Source organism: Patiria miniata, unplaced genomic scaffold (assembly GCF_015706575.1).
Source record: "Patiria miniata isolate m_02_andy unplaced genomic scaffold, ASM1570657v1 HiC_scaffold_5, whole genome shotgun sequence".
NCBI lineage: Eukaryota > Metazoa > Echinodermata > Asteroidea > Valvatida > Asterinidae > Patiria > Patiria miniata.
In genome coordinates this window covers 4,471,510-4,496,964 of record NW_024037072.1, presented here as the reverse complement: position 1 = coordinate 4,496,964, position 25,455 = coordinate 4,471,510, and the positions used below count along the sequence as shown (strand labels likewise).

At 41.5% G+C, this 25,455-nt stretch overlaps 1 protein-coding gene across 2 annotated transcripts in view; it reads left to right on the top strand.

The window, feature by feature from the left end:
• Window positions 1-970: 970 nt before the first annotated feature.
• Window positions 971-25,455, top strand: part of LOC119741863 (catenin beta-like) — a 29,792-nt gene continuing 5,307 nt past the window's right edge. Inside the window, exons 1-16 of one of the 2 annotated variants that reach the window (XM_038217784.1) lie at window positions 971-1,173; window positions 7,791-7,853; window positions 8,497-8,652; window positions 11,938-12,055; window positions 12,861-13,114; window positions 14,002-14,240; window positions 14,976-15,177; window positions 15,545-15,689; window positions 16,159-16,262; window positions 17,024-17,230; window positions 18,462-18,593; window positions 19,825-19,947; window positions 21,166-21,321; window positions 22,079-22,229; window positions 23,050-23,171; window positions 23,383-23,518. In XM_038217784.1, the coding sequence (XP_038073712.1) occupies window positions 7,839-7,853; window positions 8,497-8,652; window positions 11,938-12,055; window positions 12,861-13,114; window positions 14,002-14,240; window positions 14,976-15,177; window positions 15,545-15,689; window positions 16,159-16,262; window positions 17,024-17,230; window positions 18,462-18,593; window positions 19,825-19,947; window positions 21,166-21,321; window positions 22,079-22,229; window positions 23,050-23,171; window positions 23,383-23,518 (2,260 nt within the window). In that variant the 5' untranslated portion in view covers window positions 971-1,173; window positions 7,791-7,838. Of the gene's footprint in view, window positions 1,174-6,658; window positions 6,838-7,790; window positions 7,854-8,496; window positions 8,653-11,937; window positions 12,056-12,860; window positions 13,115-14,001; window positions 14,241-14,975; window positions 15,178-15,544; window positions 15,690-16,158; window positions 16,263-17,023; window positions 17,231-18,461; window positions 18,594-19,824; window positions 19,948-21,165; window positions 21,322-22,078; window positions 22,230-23,049; window positions 23,172-23,382; window positions 23,519-25,455 lie in introns of those variants that run through there. The other variant, XM_038217785.1, reaches the window with a different exon arrangement.

Here is a 25,455-nt window from a genome sequence, read left to right as displayed (position 1 = left end):
ACAAAAAGCCACCTAGAGATTTATTCCGGAGAATAATTATCTTCATCTGCTCCCAAGCGCAAACAAGTTTCACTCTATTGACAATAGTCTGTTCAGATTTTTATTATGGCCACGATAATTTTTTATTAACATATTCCCTTTCAACTGTGAAAACAACTCAATAAATATTGATTCCTAGTTTGCCCCAACAATTAAAAAAAAAATACACCGCCGTAAAGTCCCAGACTTAAATAAACACAATAAATTCAGAATAGTGAGGTTTTTTTGGGGGTACCTTATTTCATATTTCAATTTATATTATTGGAGTTGGCCACAACTTGGGGGACTTGTCACACATTGGTACAGCTGTCAGTGATTTCCGCTCTATTACTCATGTCTATTATTTTTCTTTTCATTGTTGAGGAATGTTCGGGCGGGGTCAACTGTCCTAGACTAATCAATTCGAAAAGAAAGAAATGAAACTAGTCGTGTGTTTGACAAAATGAATGTTATTTCTTACGCATGCAGGTGGTTCTTTTAAAGCTTGTCAATTATAATGCTGTCAATCTTATTTCTGGCTTAATTATACGCGATCTTTGTGTCACAGGGCATTTCATTTTTATTAAACACAAACAATAAATTCTTTGCTGTTCAATTTCTTGTCAATGTACATTTGTATTCACAGACATTGTTGACACATTCCAACTGAGTGAGTATGTGGCCGGTTCACTCATTTCATGCGCCGTGAAATAAATACACCATAATTATTTTTGGACCTTAATTTTGTATAAGTAACCACGATTCGTTGATATTCAATTTAACAAAACGTCCTCAGATGTCAACCACACTGACATATTCTAACAAATATGTTGGACATGAACAATTTCTTCTGAAAAGACAGAACTACCGAACTATTTTCGCTCGGCGTAGTAAACCACAATTGATTGATTGACAGGTGACCTGGCCAGCGTTAATATCGTTGCTTTCAGATTCGCCATCTTGGTTTGTTCGTAAAAGCAGTGCAGTGCAACCCGAAAACCGCCGTCTGCACACACTCTACGGGGACAATCGAACTTCTCACACCGAATAGTTGGCTGTTTTGACCTTCAAATTTCCTGCTTTAAACAGTGAATTTCTGGCAGCTTGACGACAATTTACGGGCTGTAAGGGTTTCTTGAAACCCACAATTATTTGGTAAGTTTAATATTCTGGGTTAATTTTGTATGAAACTGAAAATACACGAAAACGAAATTTTAAAGTCACACTACGGTGACTAGGCCTACCTGACTACTGTCTTACTCTTAACTCACTGACTGTCACTCTGTGCTCTGTCATTGACTATAGACATAATTAAGGAGGCTTGTAAAAGTTGTAATGTATTTTTCGAATAATTTTTTGGAAAAAATGTTGCAACCTGACGCCACTTTTTCTTCATATATCATCTCAATGAAGGTCGGTCATTGCAAAAATGATGAATTTGGGACTGAGAAACATTTCCAATTTTGTTAGGAAATAGGCCTAGGAAATTGTCTCGACTCTCCACCACATTACAGTACCACCACATGACACTGACAGACTTTGTTCACAACCGCTGAAGTGGCGTCAGGTTGCAACATTTTTTCCAATTTTTTTCTACATTGGTTTTGATCTGGTTTTGTCATGTTTGTAGAGAAAGTAACAAGAAACATTTTTATTCAAGTTTGGATTCCATCGGATTCAACAAAGTAAAGAAAAATTTATTTTAAACTTAAGCAATAAAGCAGGGATTTTTCAGTGATCGTGTAGTTATGGGCCCGGTTCCCTATATAAGAGAACAAAATCCACTTTTATGTTATTTGACTTACCAAACTAGCACTAAGAACATTAGCCCCATAAATGTGGCCTATTTACTGGACTGCCTCCGTAAACATAGGCCACACATCCACATGTACAAAAATCGTGTCGACGGAGCCAAATTTTGATTTTCACATTTAGGCTTAGTTTGTAGGGTTTTTTTGCTTTAAAAGCATACTCACCCTCTTTATAGGCTAATCAGAAAGTGCTGCCTTTTTCAGATGTCTAATTTTTGTGAAATTTCATGTTGAAATTTTGATACGCAAACGTGTAAAAATTAATCTGGAAATTTCACGAAAAATATACGGTAATCCTTATCTTTAGGACACCTCTATTAATTACGAGTTCAGTTCAAAACTATTACATTTGCAGATGACTTTCCAGTACCAAAGTGACTTTTGCAGGCTAAAGCAGTCTTTTTTCTTCACATAAATTCAGGTTACTTGTAATTTTGAAAGCACTTTGTAAGAAAATGTGACTTTCCTACTTTTTTGCAGTTTGCCATCTTGGTTTTTGAGTCAGTTTTCTGTAAAATCGTCGTGTTTTCCCCCTTGATTTCCCTAAAAAGTAAAACCCTGCCAGCATCTTTCCACAAAATTAAACCTGCTGATATTCAAGAAGGTGTCATGACATTGACAAGAAATTTCAGAATGTCACTTTTGAGTGTCATTTAGTCAGTTGTTTTGGTGAATCTTTTAACCTCAAGTTATAATGGATTAGGAACGGGGTCCTAAAAGTAAGGATTACCAAATATACATCTGAAAAAGGCAGCACTTTCTGATTAGCCTATAAAGAGGGTGAGTATGCTTCTAAAGCAAAAAAACCCTACAAACTAAGCCTAAATGCGAAAATCAAAATTTGGCTCCGTCGACACGATTTTTGTACATGTGGATGTGTGGCCTATGTTTACGGAGGCAGTCCAGTAAATAGGCCACATTTATGGGGCTATAAGAACATTAGCCTCTAGATATATCATTAGTAGAGGGCAGGGTTTTGAATTTTTGAGGGAAATTTTGGGAAAAAATAACAATGACAACAACAAAATGCAACATGAAAATAAAGATGGCAATCACTGTGATGTACCGTGAGCGCGCAAGGCGAGCTGAAACACATGGCACCAACCGTAAACCGGGTACAAAAATCAAAATTTCTACCCCAAGATTTGCAAGAAACTGTTCAAAATTACACCAACAAAAGGTGTCACTTTTGACACTTGAATAAAGAGAAATCTGTTTTAGTTTGAACATTTCTTTTTTGAATGATAAAAAACACCCTTGACTCTTATTTGATCGAAACTGAACAGGGGCCCGTAAGTACACGATCTCCCTGAAATGGGCGATGGTGTAGTGTGTACAGCCATAGTCCAAGTAACTGTGAACCTACTTATCGCCTTTTTTAACATTGAGACATAGTCTGGCGATTAGTACAGTCAGACGGCTCCGGATCATTTGATTAATTTAAATAAAATTAATTCAACTGTTGCCAAGCTTTTTTTTCTCGAGATTTTGTTTTCACCCATTTGAAGGTCTATCGTCTTGCAATTGTTGGGGGAAAAAGAAATTTTTGGAAATCGCTCAAACATTACCCATTCCCATATTCGCCGAAAGATATTTATCCCCGCGTGACACAGTTGCGGATCACCCTTGCACACGATGCAGTTTTGTGTGCAGTTTACATGATGAAGGCGTGACACACGACGAACGCACCGTGAATGGTGAATTGTATACCCCAGGTGGCGCTGCGTGCGTGATCTGCAACTGTCGAAAGTGATCCGCAACTGTGTCGGGTTCAGTCCTGTACAAAAGCTATGAATTATTTCCCTTTAAAGGGAATATACAACATTTGCAAACATCGAAAAATAAAACTACCAAGTTTTTATGAAATACCTTACTAGGATGTTGGTAAATGACAGTCTAAAGCATCCTGTAAAATTATGGCATCTGGTGTGAAGTCATTTTCAAGAAAATGGTATTTTTGTATACATTTCCAACGGTGGTCGGCCGACCACCGTTGGAAAAACCTAACTATTTTTCAACTACTGCTCCAACTTTACACTTTTTTCAGTCCAAATTTTGTTTGCTATTGGTTACATGTTCATGAACGGGTGCAGGCCAGCTAGACTGGTTCCCTTACCTTACAATTTTCCGGCATCTATAAATTGATCCATTTTATCTTTAGCAGAGTCAAGGAACCAGACTGCTTGAACATTTTTGTTTTTCTTGGTTTTTCCAGCATTTTCGAACACAAAACTTCAAACATGTCAGTGTAACAATATTTGATCTATTATACTAACCCCTCAAATAGTTCATTTCTGAAAATTACAGCAAAAGCCAATGATGTTCATTCCCTTTAAGTTGTGTCTGTGTTAACTTATTTGGTTTGAACTTTAAGAGGAGGAATTTTACTATGAAATGATGTCACTCATGGACATGAAAGTCCAAACATGGGCGCGTGTACAGCGGTTTGAATAGAAAGTGATCAAGAACTGTCGCACTGACAGTAGGGTCCAAGCCGCGTGCCATCGTGTGACAAAAGAGAAACGACCAACATGTAGCTCTAGTGACTGGAGCGCTAGAACTGCCGTGCCCTCCGTACTAGTGCTCCAGCGGGGACAATGTACTTATACGGCATGTATAAGAACACTGACATTCCCTGGAGGAAATAAGGCCCTAAAAAACTGGTAAAGAGAAGGCAAATGAGAAAGCAAGTTACCCCGGATAGATCTACACATTCATGACATAAGGCCGCTTAAATTGTTCACAACAACCTGTTACTTGAAAAAAAATCAAAAATGTTCTGCCAAGCTTACCGCTGACATGTGTGCCGAGCTCTGTGAGCCATCAAATTTTTGGCTCGACCGGACTCTGGAGGGCACGTGTGACATCACCGTCGTAGACAAGATCAATCGAAGAAAATACACTAGATCAATCAAAGAAAAAAAAACGACGGTGACGTTACACGCACCCTCTGGAGTCTGGTTGAGCCAGAAAGTTCTTAAGCTAAAAATGTGACGCAATGCCCGAGGTGCTCCATTTGCAGTGCGTATACCTGTGTGCGAATCCACGGACAATCGGGTCATCGCACTTCGGACCGATTTTGTGGACTTTTTGCAACTAATATGGAAAGTTCATGTACTGACTACTTTTTTACCTGTTTCCTTGTGTTTCTGTTTCCTCCAGAGCCACTAATCAGAACAAGAAGATGAAAATAGTCTGCAATTGAATGTAGGGTTCGATTTAAAAGGATAAAAGAAGACAATTTTGATTTTTGGGATATCAAAAATAAACTTTCAAAAACATTGGTCACACTTGCACTCGAATTGGAGCGAGCGGTGTTGCTTGCGAGGCGGGTGGGCTTCCCACAAGGCTACACGTTCACGCGATGAGAAAATGTCATTTAATAACTTATATATGGTGCAGGCATTCTCGTATACACGTGCATGAGGGTGCTATACAACCTGCCGGCTTCAGAACAGACAAAGCGCGAGCCCGGTTCACGGCTAAATAAACACTTCGTTATTTCCGTGTTGCGTTTTGTTGTCTTCATGAAAAAAATTTACACTGCCATTAAAAAGTTAGGCCTAATGATATCAATCGTGGCAATTTTGATTGTAATTAGACAAAGGTTTACAGTAGCACCATGTGACAAATCTCTTTTGTGAGTTTGTGAGGTCCTGAAAAGAACGGGGGGGGGGGGACCCAACGTTTTGAACAATATACAATGTACATGTACTTTGCCCGTTGTTTCCTGAGGTGCCTGTGTTTGATTACAATAGGGTACCCAGTTCCCGCACTACCTGTAAATGCACACCACTAGCCTCATAGCGGGCTGGATGGCCGAGAAGAATCTCAAGCATTACATAGATAAAATAATTCATAACGTCTCGAGTCGATTATACTCCAGTAGTGTCAACTAGTAGCCTCATTGCCTATGCAGAGGTGGGGAGACATATGAGTGGCCCTCTGTAAGTCATTTCTCATGATGGTCAGTCATTGCAGATTTGACTTTTGTTGTGGGATCTCATAATGCACTATGTATGACACCATACATGTACATGTATGTCAAGTTTCTTTTTAGTGTCAGTCTACATTACATCAAAGAAATGTGCGACTCAAAATTCCTGACAAGTAAGATTAGTAACAGCTTATTCAACACATCCTTTGTATATTTTGGAAGTTGCATTTCAACCTTTTTTTTTCAAATAATATTAAACGTAACTTGCATACATTTGTGTTACATGTATTTGCACAACCATTGCATCATATGATACCATAACTGTTAAAAATTTACTCAGTTAATACATGTACGTACATAGTTCCTCACTTTCATTCCTTTGATACGTGATGTTCATGTACATGTGTAATGTTAGTTTTACACACTTTCAGTTGGTTGGATCATGGTTCGATGTACATGTACTGGTTGTACTGTAATTCAAATGCTAACACCCCATAATCCTGTAAATAATGTGCATTTGGTTTTAACATTGTGGTTTTAACTTGCTACAGGTAGATTATGCCACAGGTGGATTTATATAGGGCCTATGTGCCACCCCTGCTATCACTTATTAACCCAACAGTTTTTCCAAGAAATTTTGAGTCATCAGTACTGTAGTTGATTTGTATTAGTTCTGGTACTTCTGGTAACTCTTATCTCATCCACATTATCACTCAGAATTGTGGAATTCTTTGTGTAGGATGAACCTTTTCATATTTAAATTGCGATCCTGTGATTGTGTGTGTGTATTGTGTAAATCCCTAAGTAGTACTGTAATTGGTTCTTTTAGTCCGTGGATCAGTCCAGTTCTTATATGCACCATGCTTCACATCAGTTGAGTGTCTAAGGTCAGGTTATATAGCCCCTGCTGGGTACCGTTTCCAATCATCGACATGTAGGCTAAGGCAAACCCGTTTGTGTCTGGGTTGCACACTTATTTGACCCTTTGTGACCTTTCTCTGGGTGTATGCTGGGCTCCTGTTGGGGTTCTTGCCAACAACAGGTGCAGAAAAGGTCACGATTTTTACCATGGTAAGCATTGTTTTTCCCTGACACACACAGGCAGTGTTGTGCCCCTAGAGTTATTGGCTCCACGTACATGTACATTTTTGTATGCACATTTGTAGAAAATTGTACATTGTTCTGCTCATTATATTGTTTATTATATTACATAAAGGTTAACCATGCCGAGTAGATTGTAGCTTGGCCAATCATAAGTTGTTTTTATTCCTTGAAGTTTGGTTTTCTCTGTTGAAATTTATGCGAAGTATTCTGCATTTTCATTGCCCATGCACATGTATGTACATGTAAATAATGTACAGTCACTGCAATGGAATGTGACTTTTTCATATATATGTACATGTTCAGTACATGTACATGTACATGTACATGCATATGAATGTACATTAGTATATTTAGTAGTATATTTATTTAGAGGTTGAGATTCATGGAAGGTTTCATATCTAAAACATCATCTGCACTTGTAAGTGTACAGTGTTAGTGCACGTCCTGTCAACTTAGATCGACATTTAAAATCTTAGATATACTGTACTAGCACGTCTGATATTTCTCACAGTCCCACAGTCAGCTTTTATGAGCTCTGTGCACCAACAAAAGAGGGCGTCCTTTTACCTAACAACAACGTCCCATGGGCGGGACACATACATTTCGCTGGTTGACGCGCGCACCATTCCTTGTGTGTGACGCCCGTACACCAGGGGATTTGTACTATATACACGCAGTGGCTGCGTTTCGCGGCAGAATATTACAGTCAGGCAAGATGGCGGCGTTCGGTCACCCCCAACTGTACTATCTTTGCCGGTGAGGGGGTACTTGTGAACAGAGCAGATAGAACAAAATTCTTCACATTTTAGATTTCTCTTACTGTTAACCATGGGAATTGTCAATCATTTTACCATCGAGAAGGATGATGATAGTTTTGATGCCGATTATTATTCTGTTTTGTTTTTATATTTACTGTACAGGAGTGTGAGTAAGAAATAGCAAGAAGTACTGGGAACTACTTTATCAAAATGGAAGCCCAGAGGGTAGGTATTTTCATTTGTGTTATTTCATTGAAGTGTTTGACTCATTTTAAGTCAAATAACCAGTGGGATTGAACTTTTTGGGTTAAATTTTGTTTTAATAAAGTTTCACAGGCTTCAGTGGGATGCAATCACAGTCCAGGAATAGAAATGCTCAAGAAAATGGCTGTTCCAAACATGCTTAGGATTAAAGTTATTGAAAAAGACAAATTGAAATTTTATAACTATATAATTATGTTTTCTTTGTGAAGGAGGCAGACCTACATGCAGTACAAGTTTCAGCTTCTTGTCTGACCTCCCAATACTATTATTACAAGTTCCGTTAAATTGTTCTCCCTTGTATTTTACTTGCCTTAACCCTAACAGAACTCAACCCATCAAACCCCAACCGCATGTTTTGTTGGAATCTGTCAGGATGGGTACAGTACCCCTAAACTGGCAGTCTTTCACATTGGGTTGGCACACCTCCAGAAACAAAGTCAGAAATATGTGTGTGCAGTTTCCCATATGGTGTTGGAATTTGCCAGGATGGGTATGGTTCCTAGTAAATCATGCTAGGGAGTTAGGGTTAAAGTGTGTGAATAAACCTGACATAGACTTCTCATGGAATGGAAACTGATCATTGATCACATTTATCCTTCCGCAGCAAAAGCCATTTGTGGCTAGCCCAGCCGGCCAGAGTGCTTACGGCAGCCCAGCCCTCTCTGATCTACCCAAGCAGGACCCCATGCAGCAGACGCTAGACTGGCAGCATCACGGCTATGGTATGGACTCTGGAATACAGAGTGGCGTTACTACACAGGTGAGTTCAACATGTAACATTCTTCTTGACTCAACTATTTTGTGTGCACGGATGAGATTTTTCAGGATTTTTCAGGATTTCGGCATTTTTTTGTCAGTATTTTTCCTGATTTGAGGATTTTTGTGTGGAGATTTTACCTGATTCCAGGATTTTTAAGGAGTCCTTTTTGAAATCTGGAATTCCTGATGTTTTACCATAAAAGAATTTTCACCTATGAAAGTTCAAATTTATGTAACAAAAGAAATTGTCATTTTAAGGGGTGACTTTAGGCAAATACAAATATACATGTATACCGTAGCCCCTCTGTTGCTCTATGGCCCTCGGTGACCCTCAAACCCCCTGGCGATTATGTCGTGGATTTTTCATTTTCCTCCAATCTCGCCCCCGTTTGTGTACATCTTTGAAATGCAAGACCTAAGCCTAACCCCTTGAGCACTTTTAGAAAGTATCCTGAATCCGCCAAAATCCATCAATTTTGGCATGCAAAAAACTGTTGGTGTCCTGAGTCCGTCAGAATCCACCAGTAAGTCTGTCAGAATCCACCAGTGTAGTACATATACCTTGTACACACCAAGGAGTTAACTGTTGAGATCCTCAATCCATCAAAGTCCCCCAACTGCTCAATATGGAGGTATCCTGAATCCATCAAAATCCTGCAGTACCGCTAAGCTTACTGTACTGAATCCATCAAAATCCCCCAACTTTTCCAATATGGTGGTATCTAGAATCCGCCGAAATACTCCAAAACAGGGTTGTGGATTTTGATGGATTCAGGTACGTTAGGGTTAATATATAAGGATAAAGGATAAACATGTGCTGTTTTTCGTTAACAATTTCACAATCATTATTAGATTTAAAGGAATCCATGCACATGTTTTGTAAGTCTTTTAAGAAAATTCTTCATTGTGTTGACATTACATCAAGTCTGCTATTGATAATCTCCCCAGAGAGGAGCGCCTGGCTCTCAACTCCTTGCGCTCTCGCACCGACATCATCATCAAGCCAGCAGATAAAGGTTCAGCTGTGGTCATCATGGATCGTCAGCAGTACATTGATGAGGCCCACCGTCAGTTGGATAATCGCACTAACTATACCCGCCTTGACTCTGACCCCACAGATACTTTCTGTCGAGATATACAACAGGTACTTGACGATATGCGATCACGTGACCAGTTGTCCAAGAAAGCTCACAAATTTCTTTCTCCCTGTGATTGTAGGACTGCCAGATTTTACCTTCTACCCAAGATTCACAAGGCTGGCAACCCCGGTAGACCCATCATCTCCGGTAATGGCTCACCCACGGAACGCATCTCCCTGTTCATTGACAGTTTTCTCAAACCCCTTGTCCCACAGATTTCGTCATACATTCACGACACCCCAGACTTCCTACGCAAGCTTGAAGGAATCAAGGACCAGATTCCCAGCACAGCCATCATTGGGACTTTCGACGTCTCATCTCTGTACACCAACATCCCACATGAGGAGGGTGTTCGTGCTTGCTCCTTGGCTCTGGCCAAGGCAGGACACACGACTCCTCCCATCAGTGATGTTGGCACCCTCATGAGACTTATACTAACGAAGAACAATTTTTCCTTCCTTGGTGAACACTATCTACAGGTACACGGCACTGCAATGGGCACTCGCATGGCTCCGTCGATGGCTTGCCTCTTCATGGGTGACCTTGAAGAACGCATTCTTGCCTCGGCCCCATGTCGCCCTTGGATCTGGTGGAGATATATTGATGATGTTTTTTTCATCTGGACCAGTGATAAGGACAGTCTCTTGACCTTCACTAACCACATCAATTCCTTCCACAGAACCATCAAATTCACATCGGAGTTCTCGGCTCACCAAACCCACTTTCTGGATGTCACCGTCCGCAAGCAAGGCAACTCACTAACCACTGACCTGTATTCCAAACCCACAGACACCCACCAGTACCTCCACTCCTCCAGCTGTCACCCCAGGCACTGCAAAACTGGCATAGCGTTTAGCCAGGCACTCAGACTCAGAAGAATTTGTTCTAATGATTCCGATTTCTCCCGCCATACACAGATACTGAGGAACAACTTGGTGGCCAGGGGTCACAGCTCTCGCCAAGTTCATCGTGCCATTGCCAGAGCTAAAGCTATCCCCAGAAATCTAGCTCTCACGGGAAAGGCCCCTGATGCCATGGCCAAACCCATGATTCCCTTGGTTACCACGTTTCACCCCAATCTCCCTCCCCTTCGCAAAATCACTAATGACAATCATCATATCCTCCATACTTCAGATCGCCTTGCCCGCGCCATCCCCAACGGCCCCACATTGGCTTACAGGCGTCCTCGAAATCTACGGGACTTGATTGTTCGAGCTGAAGTCCCATCCTTAGATGCATCCCCTCCCACCCAGCATGGTACTTTCAAGTGCACTTCCAGATGTGTTGTCTGCCAGATTCATATCCAGGAGTCTGACTCCTTTTCTGGCCATCCTTCTGTCACTACCCACAGAACCATTGGTAACATCACTTGTAACACCTCTAATGTCATATATCTCATTTCTTGCAGGGTCTGTGGAGTGCAGTATGTAGGTGAGACTAAGAATACGCTCAAGAAGCGTTTCTATGCCCACCGGTCAACGGTCAACACCAAGAAACTAGACACCCCTGTTGGTCATCACTTCAACCTGCCTAACCACTCCATTTCTGATATGATTTTGCAGGGCATTGAATCTCTTGGCCATCGCAAGGACTCAGTTCGCCTCAGCAGAGAGAAAGTGTGGATGAATCGTCTTCGAACTATTCAACCACACGGTCTCAACATCCAACTTGGAAATGATTAATCCTTTTTTTCCTCCATTGTCTTCTGTTACAGATAATCCATCTGGTCTTCCTTGTTTGTGTTTACCCATCTTCCCCCATCTTTCATCCCTTTCCACCTCCATACTGTTTCCCCCCCCCCCCCCCCGCATCATCCCTTCACTCTCACACTCTTTTGTCCGTTCCCAACCCCTGTGACCTTTGATCCTTCCCCTTTCTGGTCCCTCCCCTGTTCACACCAGACCCCTTGTGGTTTGCCATCTCCCTCTGTTTCTTTGTTCTCTCATCCACCCTCCCCTGCATCTTTCTACACCTTTCCCACTTAATCTCCTTTTGTGTTTCTTCTTTCAGCCCTGCATGTTTGTGTGCACCCCCATGTTAATGTATGTACCTCTGTCATTTCTGTTTTAGCCTCTGAAGAAGAACTTGCTAAGTTCGCAACGTCAGGCCACATTAATTTTAAGATTATTTTTTTTGTTTCTTTGTAGGCTCCATCAGTCAGTAGCAAGAGCCATCATGATGAGGAGTCTGAAATGAGCGCAGGTCAAGGCATGTTTGATTGGGACAGCAGCTATGGGCAGGCTTACACTCAGGAACAGGTGGACGGTAAGTTTACACTCTCCAACTTTTAACCCTAACCCTCCTCAATCCTCCAAAATCAACCAGGCAGTCGTTGAGGATTTTAGAGGATTGAAGCTAAATGCCAAAAAGTGTCAGTTGAGTTTGAAGGATGCATTGTGTCAAGGTAGTAGGCTATGCCCTGCATTGTTTATGTTCAGTCGTGTATAATTGAGGCCTGCCTTATTCTGGATATAATATCAGTATTCCTTCTGGGTATCATCTGCACTGCCTCAATGTATTACAGTGATTGTTGATGGATTGGGGCAGTGGTCACCCCTCCACTGAACAAATTCAAGAAACATCAGATGTTTTGGGAGGACTTTTAAGGATTGAGGATGCATCTTAGCCGAAAGGTCCTAGGCGGTTAGGGTTAATATTGATGGGAAAAAACCTAGACATTGAATACTTGAAAGCAAGGAGTGCCCAAATCCACTAATTTTTAGACAATCTGAATTAGACCCAGAACGTTATTGCTGATGCTGACTCGTATTGTCGGGTATAACTCAACTTGGCCAAACTATTGTTTTGCTGATATCATGTTGGTTTTGTTCATCTTGTTAGGTGTAACTCATTTGCTGTCATTCAGAGCTATCTTATGTGTAAAAGGGTTCCAATACAAAATATGCATGTAATCACAGTACGCATTAAAAAGTTCCAACTCCTTGCTTTTAAGACTTAGTCTGTGGAGCTAGGCAATGCTCTCAGATATTCAAAGAAAGAGATCATGTATCAAGACAATGGGAAAGAATGTGGATTTTTATTCACATTAGTTCTTCCCTTCTCTCTACAGAAATGAACCAGCAGTTGAACCAGACCCGCTCGCAGCGTGTGCGCGCCGCCATGTTCCCAGAGACCTTAGAGGAAGGGGTTCAGATCCCGTCCACCCAGTTTGACCCCAACCACCAGACCTCGGTCCAGCGCCTGGCCGAGCCCTCTCAGATGCTGAAACACGCCGTGGTCAATCTCATCAACTACCAGGATGATGCTGACTTGGCCACTCGCGCCATCCCCGAACTCACCAAGCTTCTCAGTGATGAGGACCAGGTAATTTTTTTTTTTATCTCTCGGTTTCAGCTAGATTACATTGTTTCTACTTTAAATTAATCGGAGTGAGTTGAGTAGCTGTCTGTAACCAGATTGTTACGTGTGAGTGTTGGACTTTTGTAAATCACCAAAAAACAGTCCAAACAGTTCTTCGGAAAACCCTCAAAATCAAGCAAGGCCTAGATGGGATTTGATCATGAAGCGCAGAGGTGAGAGTGAAGGAAAGAACCACTGACCCAAATGGACTCTCTTCAGTGTTTAACCTATTTGTAGTTGCTCCATTGCATTAATGACAGGTATTCATGAACAATTTGAAAGTGAATGTGGCAAATTGCCTGTTCATCTTTCTAGAAGATTGCTGCAGCCTATACACACATACTGAAATTTGCTTGCCCAATTCTGTTAAATATGCATTGTGTATGCTGTTTTCTTTGCTCGACGACATTCACATTTTTATATAAATCAAACTGTTTTGTATTCTTTAATTGTATTAATCCCAACCCTGCTAAATGCAACAAAACTAAAAAGTTGTTGCATTTAGCAGTCAACTCAAGTCCCTGTGCTTGTTGCATCTTGTTGCATTTAGCAGGGTAACTGCTCATAGTGCCAAGGCAATACAACAGAATCCACTGTTGCATTTGGTTGCATTAAGCAGGGTAACTGATTGGTGCCAAGGCTGGTATCACTGGGTTAACTGCACAATGCAACAGAATCCACTGTTGCAATTTGTTGCATTTAGCAGGGTTCTTATTTCAGCCAAGTCGCATTTTGTTGCATTTGGCAGGGTGCTTAGCGAAAAAACCTGTGGGGTGGTTAGGGGTAAATTGTTAATGAGTTAAACAGTTCCCCTCACCTAATAAGTCGTGCATCTCATTTATGTATAACAGGTGGTTGTCAGCCAAGCTGCCATGATGGTCCACCAGCTCTCCAAGAAGGAAGCCAGCCGTCACGCCATCATGAACTCCCCTCAGGTGGTGGCCGCTTTGGTCCGTGCCATGTCTAACTCCAATGACCTAGAGACCACCAGGTGTGCCGTGGGTACACTGCATAACCTCTCCCACCACCGCGCCGGTCTGCAGTCCATCTTCAAGAGCGGCGGGATCCCGGCCCTCGTCAAGCTTCTCAGGTTAGTGCTTGATTCAGGAGGAAAAAAGTTGTCCAAGGAATATAAGATCAAATGTTTACTTAAAAATTGGTCAAATATCAGCCATTCTGCTACCTGGGCTTAATATTATTTTTATCAGCTCTTTGTCAATTTTGGACAAGCGTAGGTGCACACAAATTCCAATTGGCGGCATGTGTAACTTAGATCAGTGAATTTTGAAATTGAATATTTGAATATTCTACCAAGTCTCAGTTGGATTAAGCCACTAAAAATTGTACAAAAAATCAAGCTTTACAGTACAATGAAAGCATGAATAGTAGATTGCACTGTGTGGCCTACAAGGTGTATGCATATAGTGCACAATAACCCAACCCCCAGCACCACCAAAGTGAGAAAGAGTGATGTCGTTATACATTCGCTGTAAAATTTGCCAGAGTTCAACTCGGGTGAATTTCGAGCCTAATAATTGCCATGACGTCATCAATTCTCATTTGCATTCTTATATGCGCCAAGTGTGAACCCGCCTTTTTGAAGGAACTTGCTTTGCCCCTGTACACCTGGAACTCACAGAAATATTATTGTGCATTCTTTGTGTCATTTGCTCACATAGGTGTGCACATGTAATGTATCCCTCCCAATGCACTCTCAGGAGTAGTCACAAAGTGCCATCTAGGCACAGATTCCATATAACATTGTAGACCTGTTATGACAACAACTTTCTAACGCTCTTTCTCAATTTGTTTTTGGTTATTGCAGCTCCACTGTTGAGTCAGTGCTCTTCTATGCCATCACCACCTTACACAATCTCCTGCTCCACCAAGAAGGCTCCAAGATGGCTGTGCGTCTGGCCGGAGGCCTACAGAAGATGGTCATGCTGCTGGCCCGTAACAACGTCAAGTTCCTGGCCATCTGCACAGACTGCTTGCAGATCCTGGCCTTTGGCAACCAGGAAAGCAAGGTAAGCTTGCTATAGAGAAGTGCTACGCCGAATATACCGAATGTATGATCATCCACCAAATATACCGAATAACATGTTACCAAATAGCACCGAATAGCATGTTACCAAATAGAATACTTGAAAAATGTGAACCGTCTGGAGAAGATGACAAAAACATTTGTGATGTAATTTTATTCTTATAATGTATGTGGTTTTATTTTTTATCATATGCCACATATTTTGTGGACAGTCCCTTTACACGCATGATTTGGGAGCTTCCTTGGGGAATATTGGCCCTAATTTGCATCTTAAAGCGCTCTCAAATATGAGCTAGTCAGCCATCTCAAAGTTAAATAATGCATTCTCTGCTCGCTCTCTCTCTTTTTAGCTGATCATCCTTGCCAGTGGAGGTCCAGCCCAGCTCGTCCGCATCATGCGTACCTACACCTATGAGAAGCTGCTGTGGACAACAAGCCGCGTCCTCAAGGTGCTGTCTGTCTGCCCCAGCAACAAACCAGCCATCGTCGAAGCTGGTAAGTACTAAATGGAGAAGATTATCAGAAATGTGATCTTTGCAGGAATGATGAAACTTGGGGCCTGTCTGATGATAACTTTGGGGATCAAGTAGTTAACTTAGCTGCCCCCAGAGTCCACGTCAGGCATGTTGAGTCTTCCGGTCAGAGTCTCTTTTAAGTTTAAATATGGGAGGTAGTAGTGGTGGCTTCGGTTGAGTTCTCCTAAAGACCCCTGAACTTGAAGGATAACTTCCCCAAGACTTCTAAATTGTTCGTGCAAGAGATTAACTTCAGTAGTTGCAAGCTTTGTCTTTTGCCCTTTAGCTTTTTAGAAAAAAATGAACGAAACAATTGTGCAAGCCTCTTTGGCCTGAATTTCAGCTGAAGGTACATGACAGAGAAAGACTCTGAAATCTTTGCGAGCTTAATTTTAAAGAGTCTCTCTTGTCCAGAGGTTTAATTGATTGGTCGGTGTGATTTCTAACAGGTGGTATGCAGGCTCTGGGCATGCAGCTTGGTCATCAGAGCAACAGACTGGTGCAGAACTGCCTGTGGACCCTGCGCAACCTGTCAGATGCTGCAGTCAGAATGGTAAGTCTGTGATCGGTCTGTGATCGGTCTGTGATCGGTCTGTGATTGGTCTGTGATCGGTCTGTGATCAGTCTGTGAGTGGTCTGTGATCAGTCTGTGAGTGGTCTGTGATCAGTCTGTGAGTGGTCTGTGATCAGTCTGTGATCTTCTGTAAGGCCAAAAAAAAAATGTTGTGTTGCCCTCACATGAAAAATATCAGGATTGTCGGTCGGTCGGTCGGTTGGTCAGGGGGGTATACATAGTTCAAATATATACGCTTACTCTTTTTCTCTATTCTATTCGGTTACCAGTTCCCCTCTACCAACGTACACGAAACGTACAGGCTATGCATACAGCACGCGCCAACTATACTGTGAACATATGTACATGCATGCACTACAATGTACAGCGCATGTACATTTGTATACAATGTATACAATACATCACACCACATGCTCCAAGCCTCGGCCTTGGTTAGACGGACAAAATATGTAAATTCAAACTGTATTACCATTTTAGGTATGAACGTTTTGTAACGAAATGCAAAATTATGGCATAACAAAGAAATAGTAATGGTAAGGTTAAAGTTTATTTAACTTTTTTCCCCCCAAAAAGACCCCCAAAACAAAAAAAACGACCAGAGATTTCCAAGTATTAAACTATTTTCATTGTAAAAAGTTAAGTAGAAGTACAACTCTCTGGATACCAGAAGAAGAAAGCAAGAAACAACCTCAGTAAGGATGGGAAAAAAAATCAATCAATCAATTGTCTATTCTTCGTAGGATGATTTGGAAGGCCTGCTTCAGATGCTGGTGCAACTCCTGGCCTCCAACGACATCAGCGTGGTCACCTGTGCCTGCGGCATCCTGTCCAATCTGACCTGTAACAACGCCCGGAATAAGATCATCGTCTGCCAAGTGGGTGGTATCGAGGCCTTGGTGCGTGTAGTCATCCAAGCTGGTGACAGGGAGGAAATCACTGAACCAGGGGTAAGATTAAAAAGTTGAAAGTTTGAGAATGTATTTTATCCCTAACCTTCCCAAATCCTCCAAAATCCTCTTTGTAAAATGAAGGATTTTACATGATTGAAGCTATATTGCAAAAGTGTGTGGCTGATTGCGGAGGATGCACTGTGTCAAGGTCTTCACCGTCTTGGGCCGGACTTTGTGTTGTTTATGCTCAGCTGTGAGTAAATTTAGGCTTATATTGATACTTAAAATCCTCCGCATTGCTCCAGAATGTCACTGGCACTGCCTCAACATATTGACATGGATTGCTGGAGGATTTTGCAGGATTGAGGCAGTGGTCACCCCTCCAAGGACCACATTCAAGACGGAGGATTTTGGAGGATTGAGGCCGTATGCAATTTTTACATGAAGGCAGTTGGAGGATTTTGCAGGATTGAGGTTACATCCTAGCAAAAATGCCTGGGGAGTGAGGGTTAATGATTTCCAAGCTTGTGATTTTTTTTGGCAAGCTCTTGGACAACATTGAGTATACTGCGCTTATAACATTTTCTATGAAGTGCGAAATCTAGTAAATGTGCAATTTTTCGTGCGTCTTTAGTCTTTAAATGGAAGAATTTCAACGTCCAAATCAAGTAAAAATGAATGGCAAATATCAAAAAAGTAAAAAGATATTGCTTTAGCCTTCAATTCCCTTCCTCTAAATTTTAAGAACTCTCCCTATCAAAATCCTTAAGTTCACCATTTAATCATTGGGGTTCATGTACACTCCTTGGAAAAGTATAATTTTCATAAGTATTTATACTGGCGGATTTTGTGGGATTTATTAACCAAAACATGCAGAGGTGTGTTAGCTTTGAGCTTTGCTAAGGGCAGAACAACTGTCAAGCTCTGTTCATTCAACAGAGCTGCCAACTCTCCCTGATTCTGCGGAAAGGTCCCTGAAAATAAGCCAATCTTTCCATGTTCTGATGAATAAATTTGAAAATCTCCCCAATTATGGAAACTTTTTTCCCTATTATGTTGAATGTAATTCTAAATATCTCCCTGATTGTTGTACAAAATCTCCCTGATTGCAAGATGCAAATGTTGGCAGCTCTAATTGCCCACCCAAAAGTTGGCGGGCGTAATTTGTAATAAGCCCCATCTTCATGTTTTATCAGAATTGATCAAATGACGAGAATTTTCAAAACCGAAAGATTTAATGGGACTGAAGGAATAATTTTCCCCTTTTAATTCTCTGTCTGTCCTGAAGGTGTGTGCCTTGCGTCACTTGACCAGCCGACACCCAGAAGCTGAGACGGCCCAGAATTCAGTGCGTCATAACTTTGGTATCCCGGTAGCAGCTAAGCTCCTGCAGGCTCCGTCCCACTGGCCTCTCATCAAAGTAAGTTCCTTTAAAGAGTTGCAATCCAAGCAATCGCAAATCAACCATGAGGCAAAAACAGTCGTGTCACAAAGGATTGTGACAAAGGAACGTGTGTGTCGAGGTCCATTTGAAAAGCTCGTGACTTGACGTCATAGTTGATGAGTTGTAATTGACTTGTGGCCGACTTAATTACCGCTTTTAAAAGCTTAAAGCGCCTGTGACATGGATTTTTCTTGGTAACATAATTAATGCGACTTTCTCCTCCTCTTAAATGTATGAAACGATTGGACATCTCTTTTTGGTGAATTTTATTGAAATGTGTACTTTTTTAAACATTACACATTTTCCGTGCTTTTCTTGAGGGCGCTGTTGCCGTGATGTTATATATCAGGAAGACACTGTTCAGTTTAGGGGTTTTCTATTCAAACTGTAAACCCAAAATGTGCTTACTGAAAACATTGGTGAGAAAACTTTGCTGACTGAGTTACTGTCATGCACTGAAACATCAACGAATCACCAAAGAAAAAAACATTTAGAACAGCAAAATATCCAAAATTCTGGCCCCTTTTGGAGCTAAAATATCCAAAATTCTGGCCACTTTTGGTGTAACATTGAGGTTTCTTCCTGAAATGACTGTGAACATGGAAATTTGCATTAGCATAATAACCAAAAAGTCACCAAAATGCCCTAACAAATGCTAACATGAAAATTGAAAATAAAATTAAATGGGACTCGAACTTGCATTTTCAAGGACTGCATTAAAAAAAAAAATTCATGGGCCCTTTATACCCTCCTAGTTTCTCAGAAAATCAGACAAGAGGTTTACAAGAACTATCAGGATGATTCCTCTTGAAAATAAAGGCACAAATAAATCTGTCCTTGGTTTCTTGCGCAAACAATGCTGTGAGAACAAGGCATCAGTAAATATTTAATCTATGGCTGATGGCATATTGACCTGACTATATACCACTCACTAGAAATCTATCACGCATGATTACTTTTAGAATAAAGGAAACCGATTGCAAAGGAAAATATTTGATTTTGAACATTATAAATGAAAGTGTAATTGATTTTTTTGATGGTTTATTTATCTTCAGTTCTTTGCAAAACAATTTTGGAAATATTGATTTGTGAGATATTTTCATTTTCTAGATATTTTTGTATTGAAGTGAACTGATGACAGAGACTTGAAATCCTGGCTGCAATGTTTTCAGATATGACAATATTTTATTTTCTTGTGCCCTCACAGGCCACCATTGGACTGGTGCGTAACTTGGCCCTGTGCCCAGCCAACCATGCACCTCTGCGTGAGCACGGCGTCATCCCACGACTGGTCCAGCTTCTCATGAGAGCTAACCAGGACTCACAGAGGGTAAGACAAATCCTTCACATGAACTCTTCTTGTTAATTGTGAGTTTATTATAGGGTGGAATTAGTGGCTGATACGTAAAGCGTTTGCCTCTCACCACTGTGGCTTGGATTAAATTCCTGGCTCGAACCATATGTGAGTAGCGTTGTTCGTTGATTCTCTCCTGTGCCACAGGGGTTTTTGTCTGGGCTCTCCGGTTGTCCTCCCTCCGCAAAAATCAAACACTTTTGATCTCTTACTGTGCTCCATGGTCATACGTGGGTCGTACGGCGGCTGCCAAAATGCTCGACCACGTTGTAGCCGCGTCCTTCGCTATTCAGCTTCTAAGCTGCGAATAAGGATGATTAGCCCCAAAAATTGTTATGAAATTATTATATCAAGCTGGCTTGGAGGATTCTGCACAGTGTTGGACTCTGTAAGATTCTCGGACATTTCTAGTGAAAATATCAGGGAGTTATGGGGAATGATAACATACTGACTGTTTTGATGATGCCACCAGATACTATTTAATAATTGTTGCAAGAATTGTCTCTTAGGATGAAGCTCTGTGTACATTTTGTGTCATTGTTTGTGAAGACACTTTAATGAAGAAGTCCATGTCTGGTTAAACCCTAACCTCCCCAACTCCATCAAAATCCATCCCCCCATCTTGGTGGATTTTGGGGGACTTGGTCCTGCAGGCCTGGTTTGACTAAATATTGATGGAGTATGATGGACTTGGGCCTAAAGGCCTAAGGCAAAGTTTGAATTGGAAGCAGTGTGATTGATGGATTTTGGCGGACTTGGTCCAGTACGTGATAAAAGACAGTAGGTAGTTAGGGTTAATCCTTCCAAGCTCATCTTCAGATTAGTTTAACTTGAGAGTGTTGCTTGACCGTAGCCATCATTATTTCAAGTATTCTGACCTCTCTTTGTATGGACCAAGTTGGGCAGCCCGATTGTTAATAATAGTATGACATTTCACTTTTAAGCAGGTTGCAGTTACATCTCCCTATAGACCTTATGCGCTACGGCGGAGTTTGAGAGCAATGCTTTGTTTTACCAGGATAGGCAGGGGAAAACCTCTCATTTAATGTAACAAAACTAAAAAAGCAAGGAACGACTTTTCAGTTGCTGCAAGGCATAAGTTCTATACGTGTAATATATAGTCATTGTATGAGTCTTTGGCAGAAGTGTTATACCCGAATACTAAAATCCAACCCTGAATTTGTGTTCTTGCAGAGACAGTCAGGCGGTGCTAATGGACAGAGCTACACTGACGGTGTGCGCATGGAGGAGATCATCGAGGGAGCCGTTGGTGCGCTTCACATCTTGGCCAGAGACATGCACAACAGGATGCTGATCAGAAACCTCAGCACTGTGCCTCTCTTTGTGCAGGTATTTATTTCCCTGTTTCATTTCCTACCATGGATTTTTTTTCAGTTGAGGAGAAATTCTTAACGTATTGGTTTTTTGTCCTTCATCAACGTAATTGTATAAAGTAGCATGTACTAAGTGCTGTCCTAGAGCCGGCAAGAAATAAATGCACAAGTTTGTTAGGGTGGGGTTCAAACTGAGGACCTCTAACTGACTAGCGCAGATGGCTGAACCACTTGACCACTGAGCTTGGGGCATTGAATTGGAGATCAAAATCAAGGAATGTAAGGCTGTTTGAAAGCAAAATCCTCTGGAATTTAAAAATATAGTTTTGCCTTCCCCGTTGTAACTAACAGTATAAACTCAAGGGTGTCGGAGGGCTTGCAGTAAAAAAAAAATCACATGTTTAATTGGGTTGGACTCAAATCACGATCTCCTGCCTACAAGTGCAGACATATTAACCATTCAACCACAGAGCTTGCTGGAATCAACTGGCTGCTTAATAAAGAACGTTCCAATACCATTTATGGAAGTTCTAATGCATTCAGGAAAGTTCTAATACCATTTAGTATTATAAGATGGAATACCATTTAGGGAAGTTCTAATACAATTTATGGAAGTTCTAATACATTCAGGGAAGTTCTAAATCCATTTAGGGAAGTTCTAAATCCATTTAGGGAAGTTCTAACACCATTCATGGAAGTTCGAATGCCATTTATGGAAGTTCTAATGTCATGTACGGAAGTTCTAATACCACTCACTTTGTCCATGTCACCAGCTGCTGTACTCCAACATTGAGAACATCCAGCGTGTGACTGCAGGCGTCCTGTGTGAGCTTGCCCAGGATAAGGAAGGGGCAGAGATTATTGAGCAGGAAGGGGCAACGGCACCCTTGACTGAGCTGCTGCACTCCAGAAATGAGGGAGTTGGTAAGCCAATCTTTCTACCATTTCAATTTCTACTATTTCAATTTCCTTTGGGCATATGAGCCAGCGACCTGCTCGCAGTGAGCGAGGCCGAAAAATATGAGTGTGCTGCCCAAGGGTGATGGCTTCAACCCGCCTGGCTTGAGGTCGACTGAAACTAATCCCACGCCTCGTTCCGTTCTTGTCAAAATAATCCCGGCGTGAACAGATATGTGATATGTCACTTTGTAGCGCTCCCGACATAACAGATCATCTGGATTGTGATTGCCTTATTTGAGATTATAGATCCTTGATATTAGTAGTCTCGGCAGAAAAGAGCTAGTTTTACATAAGTATAATTTGCCGGTGGGTGAATATCACCAGCAAGTTTTGCTGGAATCTCGAATGATTAAGGCCGATTTTTGCAGAAGATTTTTCACTTGAACATTTCTTGTGAACATAGATCTGTTTGTGTTTAACATTTTTTTTTTAAACTGCCTGTGTACTTTGATATCTCACATTGAGCCTGAGTTTTTTCATACGTTGATAGCATATTCATAAGACAGAATTTGTGTCGGAGTCATGTAAATTTAATATTAGGTTTTGCCCTTCAGGGACTAAAAAAACACTCTATACTCAGTGTGTTACCTCCCGAGTGAAAGTTGGAATTAAATTGAAAGCATATGATAAAAATACCCGATCTGGATGTACTTCCTCACTCCAGCCACATACCCCAAAGTTCAATTCCTTCAAACGTTGGTTTAAAGATTCAAATTGCAACCCCTTGGATCCCTGTTTCAGTGAGTGGTAGATAAACAATTTGACACTGCTTTCTTGTCAACAGCCACCTACGCTGCAGCTGTGCTGTACCGCATGTCTGAAGACAAACCACAGGATTACAAGAAGCGTATCAGCGTTGAGTTATCCAACTCCCTGTTCAGAGGAGACACTGCACCATGGGGCGAGGTAGGCACAAATACCGGTATTTCTCAGGCCTTGAAGTGTCTTTTTGAACAGGCTTGTCCTTTTCCCAGATTGAACACCCCAGTTACTATTAGTGAAAACAGGAACGATTTATACACTAGGGCGGCATATAGTCCCATTTTGAGGTTTTGGTGGCCACAGGGAATATACTTTTGTCTTTGTAATGTATACCGTGTTTTGTTTGTTGTTGTAGCCCATGGACATGCCCGATCCGCCAATCATACAGCAAGACTTCTCCCATCACAGTAGCGCCAGCAGCCTGCATAGTGACTACAGACACCAGCAACCGCCGCCACAACAGCAGCAAGGTGGAGCTATGCACATGCAAGGTGAGACCCCTTCCAGTTTGTCATTGAGGAAAACTCACAGTGCTGTTGTCCATCAATTTGGATGGCATGCGTGGCGCAGTGCGTTAAGTGCTCGCCTCTTACCGCTGCGGCCCTGGTTCGATTCCGGGCTTGGGTCATATGTGACTAGAGTTGTGGATTGATTCTCTCCTGTGCCATGAGGGTTTTTCTCGGGGGTTCTTCAGTTTTCCTCCCTTTGTAAAAATCAACACTTGTGATCTGGCAAGTGTGATAAGGCATGGGTTGTATGGCAACTACCTGAGGTACGTTTACATGCCTTCGGCTTGACCATGCTGTAGCTGCGTCCTTCGCAATGCAGCTTCCGCTATGAATAAGGATGATTAGTCTCCGCCTTCAAGTTATTTCTTTATAACGGTCCTCTTAAGTACATCACAAGTCCTCCTGTCTTTAGCTAAGTTGCAAGCTGTTCATGTAAACTATGACAAAGACATTCCTTAGTATGTGTTGCTCCTAGTTACTTGTGACTGGACGTGTGAATGGACTTGCTATTTATTTGTGACCGGAATAGGGATGGACTGAGATGGACTCGACTACAATGCTGCAAAGTTGATACTGTAGCTGAATCAGCATCTTGCAGGGAATGTACACGGTGGTCCTACCTAGGGAACTCTTGAAGGAAATATTATGTGTGCACACTTTTTGTGTGTGCAAATCAGGGTTCTAGCCAGGGTGAAATTATAGCGTAGGGGTAAATTTGGTTAGACAACTAATGCGAGCGCGGAGTGCGAAGCCCTTACGGCGTGGGGTCCGGGGCCCGCTTAAGGGCCCCGGAAAATTTTGGACTCTAGATGCTCTGTGGTGCAATCTGAGGCGATTCCCTGCCACTTTCCCCTGATTTTTTTTTAGCAGAAGTGTTTAAAATTATAAGAAATTTTGTTTTATTTGTTTCAATGATTGATACTCTTGCTCCTGTAAAGTTTCTTCTGTTTTCAAATTTTAGATTATGTTTACAATGTATAAATTGTTCCAACTTCCAAGATCGATGCTTTCTGATGTTTAACCATTTTTAGTAGTTCCTCAATGTTTTATAAAAAATTGGGATTTACTTTGTCAATATTAAGTGCGAGAACAAATTGCATGAACATTTCATATTTCAAGAAGCCTTGTGTTGTGTAGCGCTACCGTAGTAGCAGTAGTTCCGATTTTAAATTTGTAAATAAAACCATCCGATCGGCAGGGAGAGAAATTGTAAAACCATGGAGTTCTCAGACAGAAAAAGTCGTCGGCGATTGCAAATTCAATATGCTACAACACAATGTGAAGGAGAAATCTCATTTTTGTTATGTTAAAAAATATAATTGTAGATAATGACGATGAGAACTAATCACCGGGAATTGCTTCCTATCCCGGCTGCGGCCGGCCCCGGCCGGCCCGGCGTGCGGGCGCGGGCCAGCCCACACCGGCTACGCCGGCGAACTACCGGACCAAATTTTCCCTCAGCATTTGAGAAAGCAACGTATTCGTGGAGCGCTAAAAACTTGCTTTGTTGCAATACTTGCTGATTGGTTTTGTCCTAAGAACAAACAGATCCGTTTTTACTACCAAACTTATTGAACTGTTATCAGCAACGAGTAGTGACAGTCAAAAATCCAAATTTTCGACAGCGACATTCTTCGAGAAGAATTCTTCACGTGCGGCCATCTTTGAGGACGGATCCATTGATATCATAGGGGTGCTTAACCTTTCTTTGGACATCGTTTCTCGAATAAATCCTTTATGAAAATTATGTTCCGATGTTGAAGAACTTATTTTCAAACAGTAACACGTTTCGGACTTGATAAAAAGTATTATTTATAATTTTAAAACAGTTGAAATGCTTGTAAATATTGACCTTAGGAAAGCACACCCGAGGCCGCAAAATGGTGTGGTCCACAGAGCGCTCTGTACGTGACAGTTGG